Source organism: Panthera onca, chromosome X, assembly GCF_046562875.1.
Source record: "Panthera onca isolate mPanOnc1 chromosome X, mPanOnc1 haplotype 2, whole genome shotgun sequence".
NCBI classification, from domain to species: Eukaryota; Metazoa; Chordata; class Mammalia; order Carnivora; family Felidae; genus Panthera; species Panthera onca.
The window spans coordinates 112,299,189-112,321,238 of NC_138357.1; the positions used below are offsets into that span (position 1 = coordinate 112,299,189).

The following is a 22,050-nucleotide window of genomic DNA, read 5'->3' on the forward strand; positions in this document are numbered from 1 at the left end:
TCCAGTCTAAAGCAAACTCACCTCAATTCCATTAAAGAAAAACAAAGAAAAATAAGAAATATTATCTTTGTGTTTTTGCTCTGAACAAATCCAACTTTATGTTCCTAAATACATGCTAGAATGAATATATATATATATACATATGTATATATATGTGTATATATATGTATATGTGTGTATATATAGGTGTATGTGTATATATATATATACACACACACACACATCGCACACATGCGATGTGTATCATTTTATTTTATTTTTCCAAAATTTTATTTCAATTCTACTTAACATATAGTGCAATATTGGTTTCAGGAATAGAATTTAGTGATTCATCACTTACATATAACACCCAGTTATTAAGTGCTCTCCTTAATGCCCATCACCTGTTTAGCCCATCCCCCACCCATCTCCCCTCCATCAACCCTCAATTTGTTCTCTATGGTTAAGAGTCTCATGGTTTGCTTCCCTCTTTGGTTTTTCCTTCCCATATGTTGATCTGTTTTGTTTCCCTTTGTATCATTTTAAAATATAATGTATATGGAATTTTACCTTTCACCACCATTTTATAAGTACTCAACTGATCAAACATCTCTACCTCAACTTGACCACTCCATATTTTACATTGATTTCACAGTAGCTTTTGACCAATTACGATTAATTTGCGATTAACTATGCTAGCATATCATATCACAATTTCGTTGATGATAAAGAGTTTCCAAACAAAACAAAACAATTTGGGGGGAAAACCTACTATCTGATAGGCAGGTAAGGGTTTCAAAGCTATAGGAATGCAGTGATTAAAGTCTTCTGTTCAAAGACACACTAATGAAATGCAGATAGCAATTGCTAACCACTGCTAAGTAAAGCTGAACAAAAGAATATAACAGAAGCCATTACTTCTGGTATAATGTAAAGCTGTTATGAACGTCTATTATAAGGCACCATGTATTTTTATTAACAATACTTTAATTTTTTATTTAAATTTTAATTACTTTACATATTATAATCTAACAGTGCAATATAGAACAAAGCATCTAGCACTGGGTGGGTAGTAGCAGTGGTCTTAAGTAGATCTTTTGCCTAGGTCTAGACTAAGCAGAGGTGAGAATCAAACTCCTGAGGTTTATGTCAAATCAGGAAAATGTCACCAAGACTACAATTATATGTGTTATCTTTGTCACTGGCTAAAGTCCTACTTGAAGCAGAAATACCTCAACACACACCCACCTACCTCTAGAGGCCAAAAGGACCCAAGAACCATAGTCTATCTTACCACACACAATAGAAGGTAGGTCTGATGGAGAGGACATGCACATCTTTGAAAGTATTCCCAGGAGTCCTCTCATTTCACATCTATCTCTGGTAGAAAGCCAAGGTGGAAACATATGTTTTGGAACCAGTTAGAAACCTATTCAAATTCAAATTCTGTTTCTTCCACTTATTATTTATTCATTCTTTAAAATATTTATTGAACACGTGCACACTAAGTAATTGAGTATATAGAACAAGTCATTCAATGTTTCTAAGCTAAAGTGTCTTCATTTGTAAAACGGGGATAATTCCAACCTTTCAGGGCTAGAATAGGGATAAAATAATGCAGAGAAAGCATCTAGCACAGTAAATGGTATGTAGTAAGTACTGAATAAATACTATCTATTATTAGTTGTGCCTCTGAAGACTACCAACAGAATGAAAAAAAAAAAAAAAAGCTGACATTTATCATGAACTTACTATGTACCAGGCATTATTTTAAGTATACCACAAACCTTACAAGGTAGGTAATATTATCACCCCTATTTTACAAAAATGAGAGAATCTGGCAATTAAATTCTCCCTCAAAAATCACACAGCCAGGAAGTAATAGAGTCTGGATATATCTAACCCAGGCATCTGATTCCAAAGTGCTCTTTACTGTATACTATATGGTACCAATTTTTACAGGGTGGAAAATTTAGGAAATTTTTTAGAAATCAAGTCTGGTATGGAAGTGTTCAATCACTATATTGTACACCTGAAACTAATATTATACTGCATTTTAACTGGAATTTTATTTATTTATTATTTATGTATTTATGTATGTATATATGCATGTATTTATTTATTTATTTATTTATTTTAGAGAGCATGAGAGCAGGGGAGGGACAGAGAGAGAGAGAGAGAGAACCCAAGGAGGCTTCATGTTGTCAGTGCAGAGCCCCATGTGGGGCTCAGTCTCATGAAGCACAAGATCATGACCTGAACTGAAATCAAGAGTCAGATGCTTACCCAACTAAGCTACCCAGGCACCCCAATGAACTGGAATTTAAACAAAAACTTAAAAAAAATAAAAGTCAAGTCTGAAGATAATCATGTACAAACCTGAATTGTGTCCTTGAGCTATTAAAGTGTAAATCCAATCCAACAGGGGAAAAAAATTGATGTCCAACCTCATTCCATCACTGAATGGTTGTACAATCCCTGTTGAGCTCCTTAACTTCTCTGTACCTTACCTGTAAAAAGGTGTCAATAATGGTTCTTTGTTTTAAGGACTACTACTAAAAATAGACATGAAATCTTCCTAACTTTGGAGAATGAGAGGAAGAAACAAGCTGTATCACAGAATGTTTACAAAAATATTCTGAAAAAATTAAAAATCATGACTCCAAATATGCAGAAATTCTAATTAAAAATACAACTCACTTCTAGTTAGCAGATTTCCAGTATGGAAATGGCTCCTGGCAAAGTACAGTACTTGAAAACACTGTATCCCCCAGCGTCAAACAAATTTTTTCTAATCTTGTTTGCATTATTGGATTGATCAGCAAACCCTTCCTTCACATATTAAGACTAAATTTCAATAAGAACCTACTACAATTATCACAAATCCCAAATAGATGAGATCTGAATTAACATATTTTTACCATAAATATACTTACAGCATTATGTCTAGAGACAAAGTAGAAAGAAAAATTATCTACTCCTAAATATTTAATAGATCAAGCTTCTGTGTGTGTGACAATTCAACATCAAACTGAAAACCCTGGATCTGACAGCTGGAAGGAAAAGAACAGTCTTTTAGATAAGAAAACCTCTGCCACTGATTTAATACAACAGTGATGTCAACAGAGACTGCCACAAGACTCACCATGGAGGCTACTATGGAGGGAAACTGGGAAGGAGCAGCTAAGCCCTGTCATGCACAATGGATATTTACCACATTGAACTCAGCATCCACGTAGGTTCTGGCAAGTGGGAAGGAAAACCAGCAACTGAACTACATGTCTGTTTTGAGCACCATTAACAAAAACTCTAGAACACTTTCTCTTTTATATGTTTTTAACAGCTCAGTGGTTTGCTTTGAGAGTTAATATATAAATGAATTACATGAAATTAAAATATGAATTTTCTGTTCAGCCAAGGGAAAAAAAATCACAACATCCCAGGACTATCAAACATTTTGAAAACAATGTATATGGTTGAAAGCAAAAAAAAAGTACATGAAATAAACTCATATATATATGTATATATATATAACATACTAAATTTATAGTATATATAGTATATACTAAAATTATAATAAGAATTCAGCTAATGTTGAAATTAATCATTCAGTGTAATTATTTAAGATCAGTATTTTAAAGGTTTTTATTAATAAATCACATTATAGGAGCACCTGGGTGGTTCTGTCAGTTAAGCATTCAGCTTTGGCACAGATCATGATCTCACAGTTCATGGTTTCGAGTTCTGTGTCGGGCTCTGAGCTGTCAGCTGGAGACTGCTTCAGATTCTCTCTCTCTCTCTCTCTCAAAAATAAATAAACACTAAAAGATTCTCTCTTTAACTTAAAAAACAAATCACATTATAAATCTAATGACTTGCTAGAAAATAGATTTTCATAATTTTTGGTAAACAAGTTGAAAAAAGTAAAATCCAGGATCAAAGCCAGTCTTCAACTGATTTGTTGTAGATATTATTTGAGAAAACATGTTGCAAGCCCATTTTAAAAATAGCAGATGTAGCTGACATAAAATAAAAAATCCAAACAAACAAAAAAAGGGTATTGGGCAACACTTTAAAAACAACTAACAATGTGGTTTCTTCTTATCTATCACCTTATCAGAAGACTTTGTAACCCACCTAATGAAACTAATTTCCAAGAACATTAATGTCAAGTAAATATAAAAGAGATTGTGTTATACTTGATATTAGTTATGTAATGCTTTTATGTGTTTTAAAAGTTTTTATTATTGAAGTATAATTGACATGTTATATTAATTTCAGGTGTACAACATAGTTATACAACAATTCTGTATATTATGTAATGTTCACCACTATAAGTATAGTCATTGTGTGTCACCATACAATGTTATTACAGTATTATTGACTTTATTCTTTATGCTGTACTTTTCATCTCCATGACTTACTTATTTTATAACTGAAAGTTTGTACCTCTTAATCCCCTTCACCTGTTTTACTCATCCCCCAACTCTTCCCTCCAACAATTACCAGTTTGTTCTCTGTATTTATGAGTCTGTTTGTGTTTTTTGTCAGTTCTTTTGTTTTCTAGATTCCATATATAAGTGAATTCATATAATATTTGTCTTTCTCTGATTTATTCTACTTAGCATAATATCCTCTGGGTCCATTCATGTTATCATAAATGACAAGATCTCATTCTTTTTTAAGGCTGAGTAATATTCATCTGTGTGTTTGTGTGTGTGTGTGTGTGTGTATCACTTCTTCTTTATCCATTCACCTATTGATGGACACTTAGGTTGTTTCCATACCTTAGCTATTGTAAATAATGCTGCAAAAAACATTGGGGCACATATATCTTTTCAAAGAAGTATTTTTGTTTCCGCTGGATAAAAAGTAGTGGATATAACAATCTTTTCATCTTGGCAAACTATAATACCTTAATGCCATTTTGAATTTGGCTTATTTAATAGTTTTTAAAACAATTTTATGTTGTGACAAAGTATTCAGTAGATGAACACAGAAAACTAAAATAGCAGTTATCGTACTCAGTAAATTTTAAAATTCAATAAATTTATGCAAATACCCACTACCCTTTCTTTCCTGAAATTGCAAGAGTAAGATTAATGAAAACTTTTATTAGAAATTAATTACTGGGGGTGCCTGAGTGGCTCAGTCGACTGAGTGTCCGACTTTGTCTCAGGTCATGATCTCAGAGCCTGGAACCTGCTTCGGATTCTGTGTCTCCTTCTCTCTTGGCCCCTCCCCCACTCACACTTTGTCTTTCTCTGTCTCTCAAAAATAATAAAGGTTAAAAAAATTTTTTTAAATAAAAAAATTAATGACTGTAATGTAAATTAAAACCAATCAGAAATTAAATACATCTTTAAAGTTTAAAAAATTCTATCATATTGTAATTTGTATTTGCAATTTATTTGTATTTAGTGTATTGTACATTACTTGCAATTTAAATCAGGGCACAATTGCAAAACATTGTTTTATACTGCTAACTAGAAAGGTTAAGTCTGAAGGTGGTGTTTCTTAAGAGTTAACAGATATACAAAAAGCTATGTTAAAGTCTTAAAATTTTCACTTATTCTGGAGTGGCTGGGTGGCTCAGTTGGTTAAGCGTCCAACTTTGGCTCAGGTCATGATCTCATGATTAGTGAGTTCCAGTCCCACATTGGGCTTTCTGCTGTCATCACAGAACCCACTTAGGATCCTCTGTCTCCCTGTCTCTCTGTCCCTCCCCCACTCATGCTCTCTCCTTTTCTCTCTTTCTGTTTCTCAAAAATAAACATTTAAAAAAGTTTAAGAATTTTTTCATTTACTCTGATTTATACAGTAACCATTGTAAATTTGTAGGTAAGGGCTTGCTTTATTAGAAGAATCTCCTATTACTTTCTATTTGATTATCCAGTAAGATGTAATTAACAAAAAAATCCAAATGAGGCACATATATTCAAAAAGTTACGCTTCACGATAACTCTACATAGGTTCTTAACAAGTGACCTTCAAAAATTAGCCAAAATTTGTATTTACTTTAAAAAGTTAAAATTCATCTACCAAAATCAGGAGGGAAGGAAAATTATATAAAAAATTCTGATTTAAGATGCATTTTTAAATATCTGAGTTTTATTCCTATTAATAAATAATATAAATTCAACATTAAATATAATAAACATAACGGTTCTTATTAAATTAAAAGCAATTTTTTCCATTTTTATCCTCCAAATTAACAAATAAAAGACATTTTCTTCTCACAAGAGAAAAATACATTTTAATTTGTTACATGAATTTTTTCTTCTCATAAGAGAAACTTAAAGCATTTATCAATTTCACTCTACCATGCATTCCGAAATGCATAGAGTTCTTTTAAAAACACCAAAATGAAGAAACAGTTAGAAAATCTGCATAAAAAATAAATTTAAATTCTTAAGGGGTATGTTTTAATTTTTTAAGCAATGTTTGCCTATTGTGTTGGCCAATTAAGTGACATCAGCAAATAATATTTACAGCTTAAAAACAGAAGTGTCGTAGATTCATTGAAATTATTAACATTTCTTAACAAAATGAATCTAAACTATGATTTAGGCCATAATGAATCTAAACTATGAATTGGCTAGAGTGATACAACTATGAATTAAAGCAACCCTTCCACTCTATTCTGGAACACAGTATACAACTTGGCACTGAAGTACTCATTAGAGTACTTATTATAAGGGACTTTACATGCATTGTCATTTAGGAGAGCAGATTTGCTGACAGACCAGTAATTTGTGAATACGTATGTATTTCTCCACTCAACAAACATTTCCTGAGTGCCTGCTTTTCACCAGATACTTTCTTATGAATTGTTATGCAAATAAGATGATGTCCCTGCCCTCAACAAATAACCATAGAAATTAATGTAAAAATAAAACTGGCATATGGGACAAAGATACAAATGGTACCAGGAGAGCACACAATTGAGGATTTGATGTGACTGTGGCAATGGAGAAAGCTTTTCTGTGGTGTAGTAGGGGAGGCTTGAGATGTATCTGATGGATGAGTAGGATTTAAATGGATGAAGAAAAGAGGCAAGAGAAACTGTATTAAGTGCAAAGTCTCAGTGGTAGGCAAACAAAATTGAAAGCCAGTATAACTAGTACCAGGAATAAGGCTTACTTCAAAGGCAATAGCCAACCTTCAATGGTCTTACATGCCATATTAAGGACTCTGATCTTTATCCTAAAAACAGCGAGAAGCCATTAAAATTTTTAAGCTGATGGGGTGAGAAGTGAGAGGATTGGATAAGATGAAAACATTCCCAAGAAGTTTATTCTGACTACAGGTTTATGGATCAAACACACACACACACACACACACACACACACACACACACACACACACACACACACAAATAAACAAACAAAAAAGTAAGATGCTATAATTATCATGACCTTGACTGAGTTTGGTACCTTGCAATAGAAGAAAAAGAGTAAGGACATTAATTTTACCTTTCTTAAACCCAAACCAGCACTTCTCAAACTTTTCCACTGATGTATCCATAATTGCTGAATGAAGTATACTCATAACCCTGGAAGGTCTGGGAAATGTGGTTTGAAACAGCTTGCTGCAAGCTTAAATTCCTGTAAAGCCTCTGGTCTCATCTTTAAAATCATGCCAACTTTGCTTTCTACACCATGAATATATTTTTTAAAAATTTTTTAATGTTTATTTATTTTTGAGACAGAGAGAGACAGAGCATAAGTGGGGGAAAGGCAGAGAAAGAGGGAGACAGAATCTGAAGCAGGCTCCAGGCTCTGAGCTGTCAGCACAGAGCCCAACACGGGGCTCGACCTCATCAACCGTTAGATCATGACCTGAGCAGAAGTCAGATGCTCAACCAATTGAGCTACCCAGGCACCCCCTACACCATGAATATAATATCTATGTTTGTTTTAATACAAAAACAATGTTTTAAAATACTTAGCAAAAATCAACTCTTTGTCTTCTTTTGATCATTTAGTTCCCACAACAACAGAAATGTTCCATTTTGGGGAACAGAAAGCTATGATATGCATGAAAACTGAATTCACTCAATGAGTGTTCTTCAACACAAAGATCCTGTAGTGAAGACTATTTGCTTCTCTTTAGCGGACACTAAACTATGGCAAAGTCTTAAAAAATAAAAAGCTTTTGGGGTGCCTGGGTGGCTCAGTCTGTTGAGCGTCCGACTTCAGCTCACATCATGATCTCACAGTTCGTGAATTTGAACCCCACGTTGGGCTCTTTGCTGTCAGCACAGAGCTTGCCTTAGATCCTCTGTCTCCCTCCCTCTCTCTCCATCCCTCTCTCTCTCTCTCTCTCTCTGTCTCGGCCCTTCGCCGACTTGTGTGTCTCTCTCTCCCTCCCTCTCTCTCTCAAAAGTAAATAAAATATTTTAAAAGGGGGTAACATTTACAAAAATAAAAAAAATAAAAATCTTTAGACTGTATTTTTTTTTCAAATTACTTACTCTCACTTCCCTTTCTTAAATTACTACAGATGATCTATTCTTCTAGCACTCTTCATAAAAGCTAATCCTTCATCTTTCACAATAAACCTTATGTTTTGAGGTGCTGTAGTGAAGTCACATAGAAATCTAAAAGTTATTAAGAACAAATTTAAGTCCTAATCTGAGATCACTCTGTTATACATGAAAATGAAAATTTATCATTGCTTTAAGAACAACAGCAATATTTAAGTCTATATTCATTTTTCATATCAGAATTTGGATGAGTAAAATTCTAAATATCCAACAACATGTTAATGATGTAATTAATTTTCAAAATAACTCAAACATTATTTCCAAATTATTCCTAAGAAACAGATTTGAAACAGCTGTACTAATTCAATACACACTCTTTGTGGGCTTATTTTTGGCAGCCAAAGTTTTATAATGTGGTATTTATTTAAACTCAGGACATGATGAGAGTTTTATTGTCTTTGTAAAATGCAGATTTGTTCTTGTACTTTTGTGCCACCTACTCATGGCTCCACCCTCACTTTCCCTCTACTGCCCACCTCTCTCCTTCAAGCAGACAAACTTAGACATAACCCTTCTGGTTAATAACCTCATTTCAACTCTAGAGTCTCCTGCTGTGCCTCTGCATATGGACTAAATCCATCTAAGAATATAAATTAGTTAAATAAATTGTGTAAAAGGTTGTTAAAACCCCACCTTCCCCATGGATTCCTCCGACTTACTAAAAGCATCATCTTGTCTTTCCATTGGTGCTTGTATACATAATGCAAATGTTTTTTAAATTTAGCAAATGTTCTAGTTGGCACCGGTCTCTGTCTTGGCTTAGGCTTGTCAATGTCACTGCCTTCCCTTACAAGAGACTAATTTCACCAAAGCAGAGAATAATTTATTTAAAACAATCCATTAAAGCCCCTTCCATGCAGACGTACTGAGTAAATAATCTCTAAGCAGCAGAATATACCTACATAAATATACTCTTTTTTTTCCTAATCTGCACTAAATCATGAATGTTACCTTAAAGAACAAATGTTAAAGATAGTATAAATAAAATGATGTTCCCTGTGAACTAAACTCTATGTACAGAAAAGGTAAGTTTCTTCTTTGTGTGAAATGACAAGTATTCAGTTTCAAAAAATGTCAAATCCAAAGCAGGTGATTGTTGTTGACTATGTAGTCATCCTGCAATTGAGAAAAAAAAAACCTAATTTTTCAAAAGTGATACAACCAGTTTGATCATTTAACATATTTTCTTCTTACATATGCACTGTATGCACAGTATGAACTTCTCAAGTTCCTGCCAGAAATTTTTTTCCTCTCTCTCAATACAGTTTAACTCAAAAATTTGACATTTTTCTTTATCTAATTAAAATAAATTTCAACCTCAGCTCTAGGTCCTATGGTGGGGGAACTACTCGAGAGCATTGTGCCTGTCAAAATTTCTTTATCAGATACATTCTCCTTGTAGCATTTAACTTTAATAATAATAAATAGGCCTTACTTCATCACTGCATTTTCCTCTTTTGTAGGGTTGTATGCAAAGTGTTGGTTTTATCTTTGTTTGTTATACCTAAAATAATGTGTTTCATTTTCTATCCTCAAGATGGCTGAGTCATCAGGACAGAAAGTAGAAGTTAGGGAATGGTTTTTAAAGAAAATGGTTTATAGTAAACAGGAAAGAGCAGAGCAGTTAACTGTGGGATGGTTTGCAAAAAGCTATCTTAAAATTTAAAATTTTAGGAATCATATTACAAGAGTAGAAAGAGTTAAGTCACAGAGACCATAAGAGGAGATCAGCAAAGCAGGGCCTGTTGATTGACTCTAAAAACAATAATGCATTTTGTTTGATCAGAAAAGGGATTAAAGAGCACTGGAAAAAAAATGCCATGAAGGGAGCTGGTCACAGAAAATATCTTAGTCATATGGATATTCTGAAGGAGTTTCAAAGTTGGAAAAAGTGTGAGAAGAAGAAAATTGAATTATTGGGTGTGACATAGACAAGGAAAATTAATAATGAAATTAATAATAGGGGCCTGAAGTGTTCAGACATTTTTTCTATATTTCAGTTGGCAAAAAAGTAAATCAAACAACTACAGATTATGAAGTATTTCTACAGGTCCTGCAAGTGAACAGATAAGAACTGAGATATGATGTATTTTAGAGTAAAACACTGAGCAAAAATTAGAAACCATTATTGGCCTACTTTTTAACCTATACCTTCTTCCAATAAACGTTTTGCCTTTACTCTAAAAAAGCTTACATTTCACAATTTTGTCAAAACTATAAGAGGATCGAATGCAATTTCCTATTGACAAAAAAGGGCTGTTTCAAATGCTAAATGATGAACATTTGATTTTCTCAAAAAATACTTTTATAAAATGAATTAAAAAATTTTTTTTAACATTTATTCATTTTTGAGAGACAGAGAGAGATAGAGCATGAGTAGGGGAGGGGCAGAGAGAGAGACACAGAATCCAAAGCTGGCTACAGGCTCTGAGCTGTCAGCACAGAGCCTGACGCAGGGCTCAAACTCACGGACTGTGAGATCATGACCCAAGCTGAAGTCGGATGCTTAACCGCCTGAGCCACCTAGGCACCCCTAAAATTAATTTTCAAAATTAATTTTGAGGCTATTTATTTCCAAATTCCCTGAAGTACTATCAAGATTTCTGGAATATAACTGCTTATTTTACTGACTTATGAGGAGTTCATATATTTACAGTAACTAACATTGACAGTGTGCCACATCAAATTTTTATTATCAGGAGAAAATTCAGTGAGTATTGGATTTTACAAATAGTGGAGTTGGGGGTGAGCAAAAAATAATGCAAGTGTTTCCTTATATCTTTAATCATAATATATAAATTTAATATTTGTCTCCCTCAAATATATTTTAATAAAAAATATCAAAATGAATTGCAATGTAGAAATGGTCCTTCATGAATAATCTTGAAAATATGCTACCAAAGCTTAATAATCTCATTAGCCCATTTTTCCCCTTCATTTCCCTCTCTGCTGAGTTTCTATACCATTTGTATAAATTGTCTAGAAGCATGAATATATGGCTATGCTATTTTTATATGCTCAATGGCTCCTTTTCTGTTTAGTAAAGAGAAAAATACCCTAGAAAGAGCATAAACCATGTACCTTACTAAAAAAAAAAAAAAAAAAACTATTTATGATTGTGACTAGCTGAGAGCATATGCCATATATTTTAAATGTTAAGGATGATGAAACTGTCACATTAGGAACATGCTTTGAAGAACTCCTACAATGTTGCAGTTGTTTAAAAGTCCTATTCATTCTTTGTTACTGTTTTTGTAACACAATATCTTATACAACACCAAATGAAGTTTAGTCATTCCAAAGCTACAGCCTAAATTAGTTGAGTTTTAAACATTACTGCACCTGAGAAAAGGGGGAAAATATTTTTAATGTGTTTTATAAAGCTTATTTGAGGAAAAGGGTAGGGAGAAAAAATTAAGGTAACAGTGTAATTACAACTTGAGGAAATGTTCATTTCATCCAACTATTCTTCAAAATCTTATTTTATGATAATATCTTACATCAAATTTATATGAATATTATAGAAATTTCAGCAGTAAGCAGTTTGGGACTTGAAATATACAGATAATGACACTGGTTTTTTCTTCCAGTCTAATGTGTTCAAAAATACACAAATTATATCTTGGCTACTTGCTTGATCTTTTCAAATAGCTCTAAAATGCATCACCAACAGGTATGAAAACAAGTTATTCAACTTACATATGACAATCATTTAAAATCACAGCTAACAATGTTAGCCCAACTTCAAAGATGCTCATTTTAGACTGGAGACATTTTTAAAGGGCTGGAGAGATCTTTAAAGGAGTAGTGTTCTGGAAAACTAAACGCGTGTCAGAATATGTATATCACATGTTCTACTTGTTTCAGTGGACCTAAACTGTAGATAAAGAAGAACTGCAAGATTATACTGGGAGAGTGGAGGCAAAGAAGATGGAGTATGCATCACTCACTACAAGCATCATGGGAATTTGTGAGAGGTAGTCTCTGAAGGTAATCAGACTCCCATGGAGCCAAGATAGCTTTTTGTTGAGTATTTCAGTATAGACTCCAACTAAAGTAACCTTTTAGGCAAATTGAAAAAAAGGTTTTAATTAAGCATTCTTGCTTCTTGCGCCTAGCCTGGCTGTTTATCCCATGACTGAAAAACAGAGAAGGCAGATGTTTGTCTCTGACAATCCAAAGGGGGTGGGGGTTGGTGGAAATCTAGGAAAGCAGAATTTCAATAGCAAATATGAAAAGAAGAAACAGAAAAGATGAGCCACTGCAGGACTTTGTCTTAGTCACGGCACCCATGGCACCCTAGCACAATGCACCGCACACAGGGGGGCAGTCGATAATTAATTCCACTTAATTCAATAGACTCTCAAGTGTACTGTGCTTTGCAGTTACGAAGCACTTTCACATATTAGAAAAGAAAAAACTAAATGAGGAATAAAGGGGCAAGCAAGGGAATAAAAAGAAAACAAATGTAAAAAGGAAAATCCGTAAGAATAAGCAAGAGGCTGAAAAGGTTCGTAAAAGGGGGAAAAAAATTGACTTTCTCTCTGTCGTTCTTAATCACTTCCAATGACCCTACCTTTCGTTCTAAAGTACCCGGAGCTTAGAAAGTCAGTCGGCTAAGCAAGCCCTCAGAAGGGGCTCCCTCATCTTTGCAACGTGCATTTTTACAAATAGTAATCCCTTGGTCCTTGACTAGAGTTTGCGCCTAGGAATAACCACGAGCAAAGCTCTAACATCTCCCAAGTGTGGTCAAGAGTCTTTTATTTCAACCCATCCATCCCCGTCAGAATTCCCCAAAATTTAGGAATCTGGGTGATGAGGGGAGGAAGTGCTCATGGGGAGGGGGCAATCCTCTACAAGCCCCTTAACTCCGACAACAGAGGGAGATAGTGAGGCAGGAAAGCCCAGGGACTAAAGAAAAAGCCCACGTTTGCGACTAGGAGGGCGAGTGTCTACAACCGGTTATTAGAAATTGCCAGGGAAAAAAAGGGGTGAGCCTTCAAGATGGAAGAAATGGGGGGGCACTTGAATGCGTATCACTTTACACCTGGCGTCGAGGCCCCAATAAAAAAGCCATGAGGTCCAAAGCCTCAACGGGTCAGAAGAAGAGGCGGCTGCAAAGGACGCTAGGGTTTGCGGGGGTGGGCAGGGGTTTGCGCAGGAGGGAGCCAACAGACACCACCGCGGATGCTGTCCCAGGGGAAAGCACGTTTTCCTCTCCCCCAAAGTAGCGCATCCGCCCAGCATCCTCGGCTCAATCTGGGGAAGCTACCGGGATCCAAACCCAGGCAGCCGCGTCCTGACCCCATTATATGGGCTTAAAAGTTGTAGGAAGAGTTGGCGCTGGAAAAGGCACCTGGCAGGGGCAGCCGCTGAGGGGGCGTTAGGTTTCCCGGGAACAAAGGGGCCCGGGAAGGAATGAACACAGGAGCTGGTCCCTGGGGGCTCCTCCCTGAGGGGAAGAGACAAGGGTGGCCACGTCCTCCCAGCCTATGGGCGACGTGGGCAGCGGGAAGCGGGCGAGATGCACCGGGATTCCGCGGCCCGCCTTCTAACCTCCTATCGGGTAGCGCCGGCAACCCCGGCGCTCTCCGCGCCCCTCTGTGGCTGGGGAGCCACCACTGAAGACAATAGGAGATCGAGATCCCGAGCCCCCCCCTGCCCTGGAGGACCCCGCCGTCGCCTCGGCGCACCACAAATCAGCCAGTGGAAGCCCCGATGGCGTGCTCGGCCCTGATCTGCGCCCCATCCCTCTGGCGCTCCGGGACCACCGGCCCTAGAATCGCCTCGCCCTCCGCACAGCGGGCATTACCTTTCATCCAGTCCACTACTTGACTCGGAGACCATTTGCTCACGGGTTCCATGATCAGAGCCATGAGCACGGGGTCGCTACCGCGCGGGGCGCGGAGATCAGACACAAAACGAACTCGGCAGCCCGAGCCGCCCTCAGGTGGGGTCCTTTGCTGGCCGTTGCCTCGCTGGGCGGGTGGCGAGAAGACGGCTTTTGTGTGTTGGGTCTCGCGGCTTCAATGTCTCTTAACAAACGGCCGACAGCGCGGTGGGAACGGCGACGGGGAGAGAAACGCGCCGGGGTCGCGGCTCAGTGCAGACTCTCTGCTTGGTCCCCGCAGAGACGACTGCTGCTATTGCTCCCCGACTCCGCTCGGGTCTCCGTCCTTCCTGGGCTTCAGTTCATGCCTTGCACCGCCGAGGGTCGAGACGGTGAGGAAAGGAGCCGCCGCCGCCGCACGCCCGCAACCAACTTGCTCGCTCGCCTCGCGCGCGGGAGTGAAGCCCCGAGCACCACAAGCTGCCCGGCGGAAATGACGAGGGGCCTCCTGCCACCCAAAATATCTCTCCGCAGCCCTCGGGTGCGGGGCGCGCGCACCACGAGCCCCCCGCCTGCTCGCTGCCGCGCGGTCCCGCCCCCGGGGCCGACGGCAGGCGCGCGAGGCGTGTGCGCGTGCGCGCTCCAGCACGAGGCCCGAGCCCGGGGTCTGTCAGTCAGGCAGGTGCGGGCGGCTAGCAGCTTCGTGTTCCCGCCCCGCGAGCCGCCCCGGGACAGAGGCGCGCTAGGAGCGCGTGCGCAGCGGTGTCCGCGCGAGTCCCAGCCCTGGGTCAGTCAGTCAGGTGCTGGCGGCTCGGAGGGGATTCTGAGTGGACGTGGCGGCTGCGGGACGGGCCGCCCACCAGTTGAACGCTGAAGGCTGAGGCGGCTGAGGAGGTACCTGTGGCCGCGCTGCCGAGGGGTGGGGGACACCGCCAAAGCGCGGGGGTTACAACGACAGCCCGGGCTTTCCTCGCTCTCGCCCTCCCCACTGCTGAGTGGGCTTCCGAGGTGATTCCCGAGCCTCGCGCACGCCTGCGGAGACCTAGGCGGGGAATGCTGCGGACGGTGACCGGCTCCGCCAGCCAGAAACGCAGCGATGACGAGGCAGGATGGCCAGTGCTGTCGGACCGCCCCTGGTGGTGCCCCGGGCCTGGGAAGTCAGGCGTGGAGCCTGGAACCTGCAACTGCTGGTCGTGGTGATACGGAGACAGGTTCGGCCCCACGTGCCTTTTGAAGGGCGCTGTGTTGGGTTTTTGGCCAACTCCTTCAAAGCCGAGAGTGCTCAGTACCTATTTTAGAGGATGTCCTTTTGTTTTCAGATAATCTTATGTAAGAACCAAAGGGTGACACTGGTATTTAAATGAGTAACAAATTGTAAACATGATTCTTCGAAACTCATGTTCTTCAGAAATGTTTGGAGGCTACTATGAACCCTTAGTAAAAGACAGTTTGTCTAATGAGACTTCACTGTAAATGACAAATAATCCTAGAAAGTATAGATGCACACTCTCTACCACCATTATAGATGTTTTCTCTTTGTCATTCTTAAATAGCCCCATTGAGTAAAAGAGAAACTCATTTTATTTATGTAACCATTTCAATAATGTCATTTGTTTTTGCCAGTTCCTGCAGTAACCCATTTTCTCTAGTTCTATTGCATGAGCTGCAGAACTGCCACTTTTCTCAACTAACTAAAGTTGCCATCCCTGCACACATACATACACAAAAAGAACTCAAACCACAGTAGTTAAAATATTTTGATGTTTTCAGGCTAATGATATAAACCAAGTAAAACTTAAGATGGCCTGTCTGTACACTTGTTTATTTTTCTAATAATCCAAACTTAAAAGTATATGGGAAGAAATTTAGAAGATTATCTAGACAAGTCTAGGTTCAGAGATATAGCACCTTCCATTCACAATCCAGATAATAGCTGTGATTTACAATTCTTTTTTAGCTAATCAGGTGTGCAAGATATTTTGGAGTGCTTATGTTCCAATTGAGTTTCAACATTGCATCAGTATTTTCTAGAAAAGATCATTTTTAGCATCAGTAATTTATGGAGTAGCTTTATGTTCAGAAGTGGAATGGATGCAAATCCATCATGAATCAGAGGTTACAGTCATAGGGAGACGTTAAAAGTAATTTCATTAAAGTAATACTGCTAATAATAACAATGAACATTTTATTGAGCAGTGTGCTAAGTATGTTACATACATTTTATCCTCAAAACAGCTCTGTTATTAGTCACATTTTACAGATGCGAAAATCTTGGCTATCACATTCACTTCCTATTCCCAGAGCTTATTACACATTGTTCAATACATGTTGAAAAAAATTAATGAATAAGGCTTAAAGAGGGTAAGTAATTTGTTTGAGGTCATGGTACATGATTGTAATACCAAGTTAAGGTGATTCCAGAATATGAACTTTAAAAATTTTTTTTAAATGTTTATTTATTTTTGAGAGAGAGAAAACAAACAGGTGAGGGGCAGAGAGAGAGGGAGACAGGAATCCAAAGCAGGCTCTGTGCTGACAGCAGACTGTGATATCATGACCTGAGCTGAAATCAGACACTTAACTGAGTCACCCAGAAGCCCCAGAGTAGGAGCTTTTAAAACTAGTAAGAACATTTATGTCAGTATCATAAGACGGAACAGTACTTTGGAAGGAGAAGGTCCATTGAATGTTAACTGAATATGTCTCATCAGAAAGTTAACTACAAAGGAGTCTGTCAGTCACCATAAGTGTTCCTGACCAGCAACTGTGAGAATGTAGGAAGTGACCAAATTTGACTGAAACTCCAAACTGCATATTCTGATTGGGTATGCTTAACAAGCAACCAGCCTATATATTGCAAAGAAGTTTAGAGTGAGATATTGTTTGCATAATGAATGAAATATCAATCAAAACAAATGCCAAAGACCAGGATGCAGTAAAATTTAAAAAATACGTATTTCACGAAAAGATTGGTGCCGAAGAAGATTCCAGGAAGAGAGGATTTTAAGGAAGACCCTACATCAGAATTAAGTTGTACATATTCTCCTATTTATGTTACAGGAAGGAATTTATTTAGTCTAATTACCTGAAATAACTAAAATAATTCTAAGAACTAAGAATGAGCAAAAATGTTGGTATGGAGTTACACTATCTTACAGAGTTCACCAAGGCCTTACATGTTCTAAGTTCTCCTCCTCAAGACTTCTACAAAACATACAAAAAATCAAAAGAATTGCCTTTGATTTTGACAATATAATAGGCATTAATTATTTCATTGAATTAGTTCAGAGCATAACTGGCTTTTCACTCAAATATCCTTAATTTGGAGAAGAAAACGGATTAAGTCATCACTGCTTTCACTCTTTTATTCCTAACTCCGAATGACTCAGCTAAATCTTTCCTTCACTTTTCTTTCTACAGCTTTTCAAATAAACTAGGTTTTATATTCTTTTGCCTATTATTTAAAATGTTGATACCTGGCCCCATGTTTGTAAGTATAATACAATGTGATTATGTACAAACTTTGGCAGCCTAACTTTGCCTTCTCTTAATGCACAACATAATCCCAAAGATTAGGGGAAAAGCTATGTTGTCATAAAATACACATCAAAACATAATGGTCCAAATTATATGATACCACATACACTTCAACAATGTAGATATAAAAGCCAAACTGATTCTTTGGAAACAAACTTGGATTCTTTTTGGAAGCAGGCAGAGGGTAAATATACTAAGTTAAATTAATTGGAGACATAAAACTTGTGTGATGTTTGCAACCATATCAAAACAAATCATTTAAAATAATCTTTTCATCCAGCTGTTCTAGTTTTGCCTTTTTATTCTTCTCCTTCTAGATGTCAATAAAAAATTAAAATCTCTTGACCAAAATATTTTCAGTTAAGATTTTATAGTATATATAATAAGTCTAAGTACTTCAGATGTGAAATTTACAAAGGTTCTCAGACTGGAATCTAAGTGCTTAATGGATGTGACTCTTAGGGTTTGGGTCAGATAGGGAGGAAGTCTTCCACTGGAAGGACCTTCAAGCCTTTGTCTCTTTGCGGCTGTAGACAGAAGTAAATAATGTGAATGCTTCTTCTGGAACTGCAAGCTGAATATCTCTAACCTCCACACATTCCAACCTAGGTTATCTTATAATGGCCTTAATAATCGTTTCCTATTTCTTTTATTAAGAAGCTAGCTCTGCATTAGACCTCAGACTTGCCATGCAGGACATATTTTAATGTTTTTAGTTATTTAACATTTAGAGAAAATGTCTTGTAGAGACTTTTCTGGTGATTTTTCCCGTTTGTTTACATTGTGTTTTTGCTACAGCTGTCTAATTTTTAGACTTCTTTTTTAATAAGTAATATTTTATCATAATTTTTTTCTCTTATATCTTTCATTTTTGAATGATGAGTGAGAAGTCACAACACAGAGCAGCTATGAGGGTAGTCCATGTCCTAAAATACAGGAAAGGATAGGAGCCCTTTTTTTCCATTTAGTTTTGCCCAGACCTTTACTATAATTTCAAAAGCAGGTGTTCTATGCTGGCACAAGTTGTATACCCTGATCAGAAAAATTAGCTAAGCACTTTACTAAGACTGGTAGTGATAAAACAAAATACAAGTTATTTTCAAGAACAGTATATGAAACTTGCTTTAGAGAAGGCTTAGCACAATTTTTGGAACAATGTTTTCATTTTCTTGCAGTGCAATTCAACTAACAGCTATGAATAGCTAATAACTAGCCTTTGATATAACTGAGGAGATAACAATCTCCCCTGCCTCCAATAGTCAGAGATTGAGTAGGAAGAGACCTTGAAATGTAAATGGAGCTATAAACTTGATGCTCTGGGCCAAATCTCCCTTTAGATTATCAGGGAGAAGCACCCAGAGACTATAATTAAATTAGTAAAATTCTTTCTTTGCTGCTCTGCCACTAGGGTAAACTATTAAATCAAGCCTTGTCCTTTGCAGACCAAGATTCACAGCAGTCATCTCTAGGTAAGGAGAAAATGGCTGGAGTTCAGGTTATCCCAATAGGGTTTTTTAAGGATTCTTTCTAGGTATTCCCTGATATACTAATCATAGTCTAATAAAAATCCCAAAGCCCACCTAGATTAGGAAATCTAGGTGTTTTTTTTTTTTTAAACACACGAAGCCCTAGCCCATCAGGGAAGTTTCTAGTGTACTTTGCAGCCATTAATTAAGAGCATATAAAAGTATTCAACAAAAATTGTTTAAACACTACCAGTGTGCTGGCCCAAGTTGTATCTTTTGATCAGAAAAATTAGTTTGATTTTGTGCATGCAAAGATAACCCAATATACTCAGAGACTGGTAGGGGAACGGAAACATTCACAGTTAATTCAATAGGATAATGTGATAAGTGCAATGATAGATGTGCCCAGTACTATGTGCTGAGGAGTATGTAACTCCTTGGAGGAAGACTTTATAGAGGAGATAATGACTATTGTAAGTCTTAAAGGATAACAGCCAAACAATAATGCAGAAAAGACCTTATAGGCAGGACAGTATGAGCAAAGTTACAGAGCACTATGTAGAGATACCTGGAAGCCTAAATTTGAAAAGAGGTGACAGTAGATGGACTGGGAGAGGTAGACACCAGCAGATCAGGGGAAGAAACTCAAACTAAAATATAACCTAAAAAGAGCCATTTAAGAATTTTAAACAATGAAGTGCTCGTATTTATATACTTATGTTTTATATTGACTGCCAGCTATGGAGAGCATAGAGTTGAGAGGGACAATACTGAGGGGGGAGGTCAATGTGGAGGATGTGGCAATAGACCAGTGAATAGATGTCTTGGGTCAGCAATAGAATAGTAGAAGTGGGTATGGACAGAAAGGGATGGATTTAATAAATATTCAGAACTTGGTGATTGATTAGAAATGAGAGGTTTGGAAAAGAGCAGTATCAAGAATGATACCCAGGATTCTAGACTGGGTGACTGAATAAATTATTCCTTCTCCACTTAAAATAGAAGGAGCAGATTTGGGAGGCAGAAGTAATCTGAGAAATTAGTTTTGTATTGGACATTCTAAACATGAGATTCCTATGGACAGCCAAGAAGGGATTTCCAGTGGGCATTTTCTGCATTCATATATATGAATGTGAAACTCAGTTTGGGCTGAATATAAAGATTTGAGAGTCACTACTAAAACAAATATATGAATGAGACAGGAAGAGTGTGAGATGCCCCTGGAGGAAGCCCATAGAAGAAAAAGAAAATAAGTGAATTATAAGAAGAACCAAGAGAATTGAATGTCATGATAGCCCAGTGAGAAGAGAATTTCAGGTAGAAAGGCATGGAAAGCTGTGGGAAGTGCAAAAATGATGTTGTTCCAGTAAGAACTGAGAAAAATCTGATGGTTTTGTCATTTTGGATATCCTTCATTGCCTTATTAAGATCTGCAAAAGAAATGGATGTCAAAATGGGGAGGGTTGGTATATAGGGCATTAACTTTTTCTTGAGTCAATTTTTCTTCTTCCTCATAGCCACCTATGTGTATATCTAATTCAGATGGCTCCACGATGAATGCTAATGATCCTTCAATTTACCACCACCACTTGCATTTCTCTTTTCTGATGAAATTCCAGACACTAATGATGATCTCTACTCTTATCTGATTATATTTTTGCCACTTATAGAATGATAGCATCTTTTAAACTAAGCGAGGTTTGAATTCCTCTCCTCATCAGATTGTAGAACATGTTTGCCATGGCATCCTGGCGATCTTGCACATCTCTACATAGGCCATGTAGGCAAGACTCAACCTCAGTAAGACACATGTCTTGGCAAAATGCCCGGTGATCTTCCTTGGAACGTGGCAACAGAGTTTTGTGCAGAGCTATCCCAAGTCCATTTCTCATTTGCCACCCTGGTTCCAGTGAGGCATCAGCTTCAGGTATAAACAGTTCAGACTAAAGAACTGTTCAGCTGTAGCCTAGAGTTGGCTCCTTGATGACAGAGCACTGCATCACTTGTATCCTCTGGCCCCTCTGGTTTGGTATCATCCCGAGACTAGGGACATTTGGAGTTGAGACATGCTGATCTTGCGTTGCTGTCTGTGTAAATAATACATTTTCTAAATCCATGTGGGGTTGTTTTCACCTTACCCAGCGAATCTATGGAAGTGTGATAAGCCAGCCTAACAGCTGCCACCATTCTGTTGCTCAGGTACTGCTTGACCATTTGGCACAGATCTGATCTAGGAAGTCCATAAGTACTCCCCAAAAGAGTGAGCTCTGCTGAACCTCTGTCTGAATAAAGTAGGGCAGTCCAGCTCTGGCCTAGTAAAGTAGCAGCAGCAGCAGCAACTTGATTTCAAATTGGGAAAGACTGCATTTTCCCTAATTATTTGGGTTCCCTAAGTTAACCCCATAATTAATTTAAAAAAATCTATTACTGTTGCATGATAAAAACAAAACCGTGATCTAAACCCTTTCTTCTGAGGTTTGACATTATTTTTTATAAAACACCTAGATTTTAGGGAATTCCTTCATATTCAAGATGTTAGGTCCATTTTCCTCTGAACATTTATCAGTCTTATTTTCTAGTGGAAAATGTGAACTGGCAAAATTGGTGCTAGATAAGTTCATAGGTCCTGTTTATAAGGTAAATGGTACATCCCTATAGATCATATTTTTTAAATGCAAAAAGTACTTAAG

General features: G+C 37.7%; 2 protein-coding genes across 9 annotated transcripts in view; one reads left to right on the forward strand and one right to left on the reverse strand.

The window, feature by feature from the left end:
- Nucleotides 1-14,854, reverse strand: part of CNKSR2 (connector enhancer of kinase suppressor of Ras 2) — a 297,465-nt gene extending 282,611 nt beyond the window's left edge. For 2 of the 5 annotated variants that reach the window (XM_081793473.1, XM_081793472.1), the window contains exon 1: nt 14,340-14,854. In XM_081793473.1, the coding sequence (XP_081649599.1) occupies nt 14,340-14,403 (64 nt within the window). In that variant the 5' untranslated portion in view covers nt 14,404-14,854. The remainder of the gene's footprint in view (nt 1-14,339) is intronic. The other 3 variants (XM_081793475.1, XM_081793474.1, XM_081793476.1) reach the window with 3 other exon arrangements.
- Nucleotides 14,722-22,050, forward strand: part of LOC145714231 (uncharacterized) — a 524,195-nt gene continuing 516,866 nt past the window's right edge. For 3 of the 4 annotated variants that reach the window (XM_081793478.1, XM_081793480.1, XM_081793479.1), the window contains exon 1: nt 14,722-15,251. In XM_081793478.1, coding sequence (XP_081649604.1) covers nt 14,722-15,231 — 510 coding nt within the window. In that variant the 3' untranslated portion in view covers nt 15,232-15,251. Of the gene's footprint in view, nt 15,569-22,050 lie in introns of all 4 variants that reach the window. The other variant, XM_081793481.1, reaches the window with a different exon arrangement.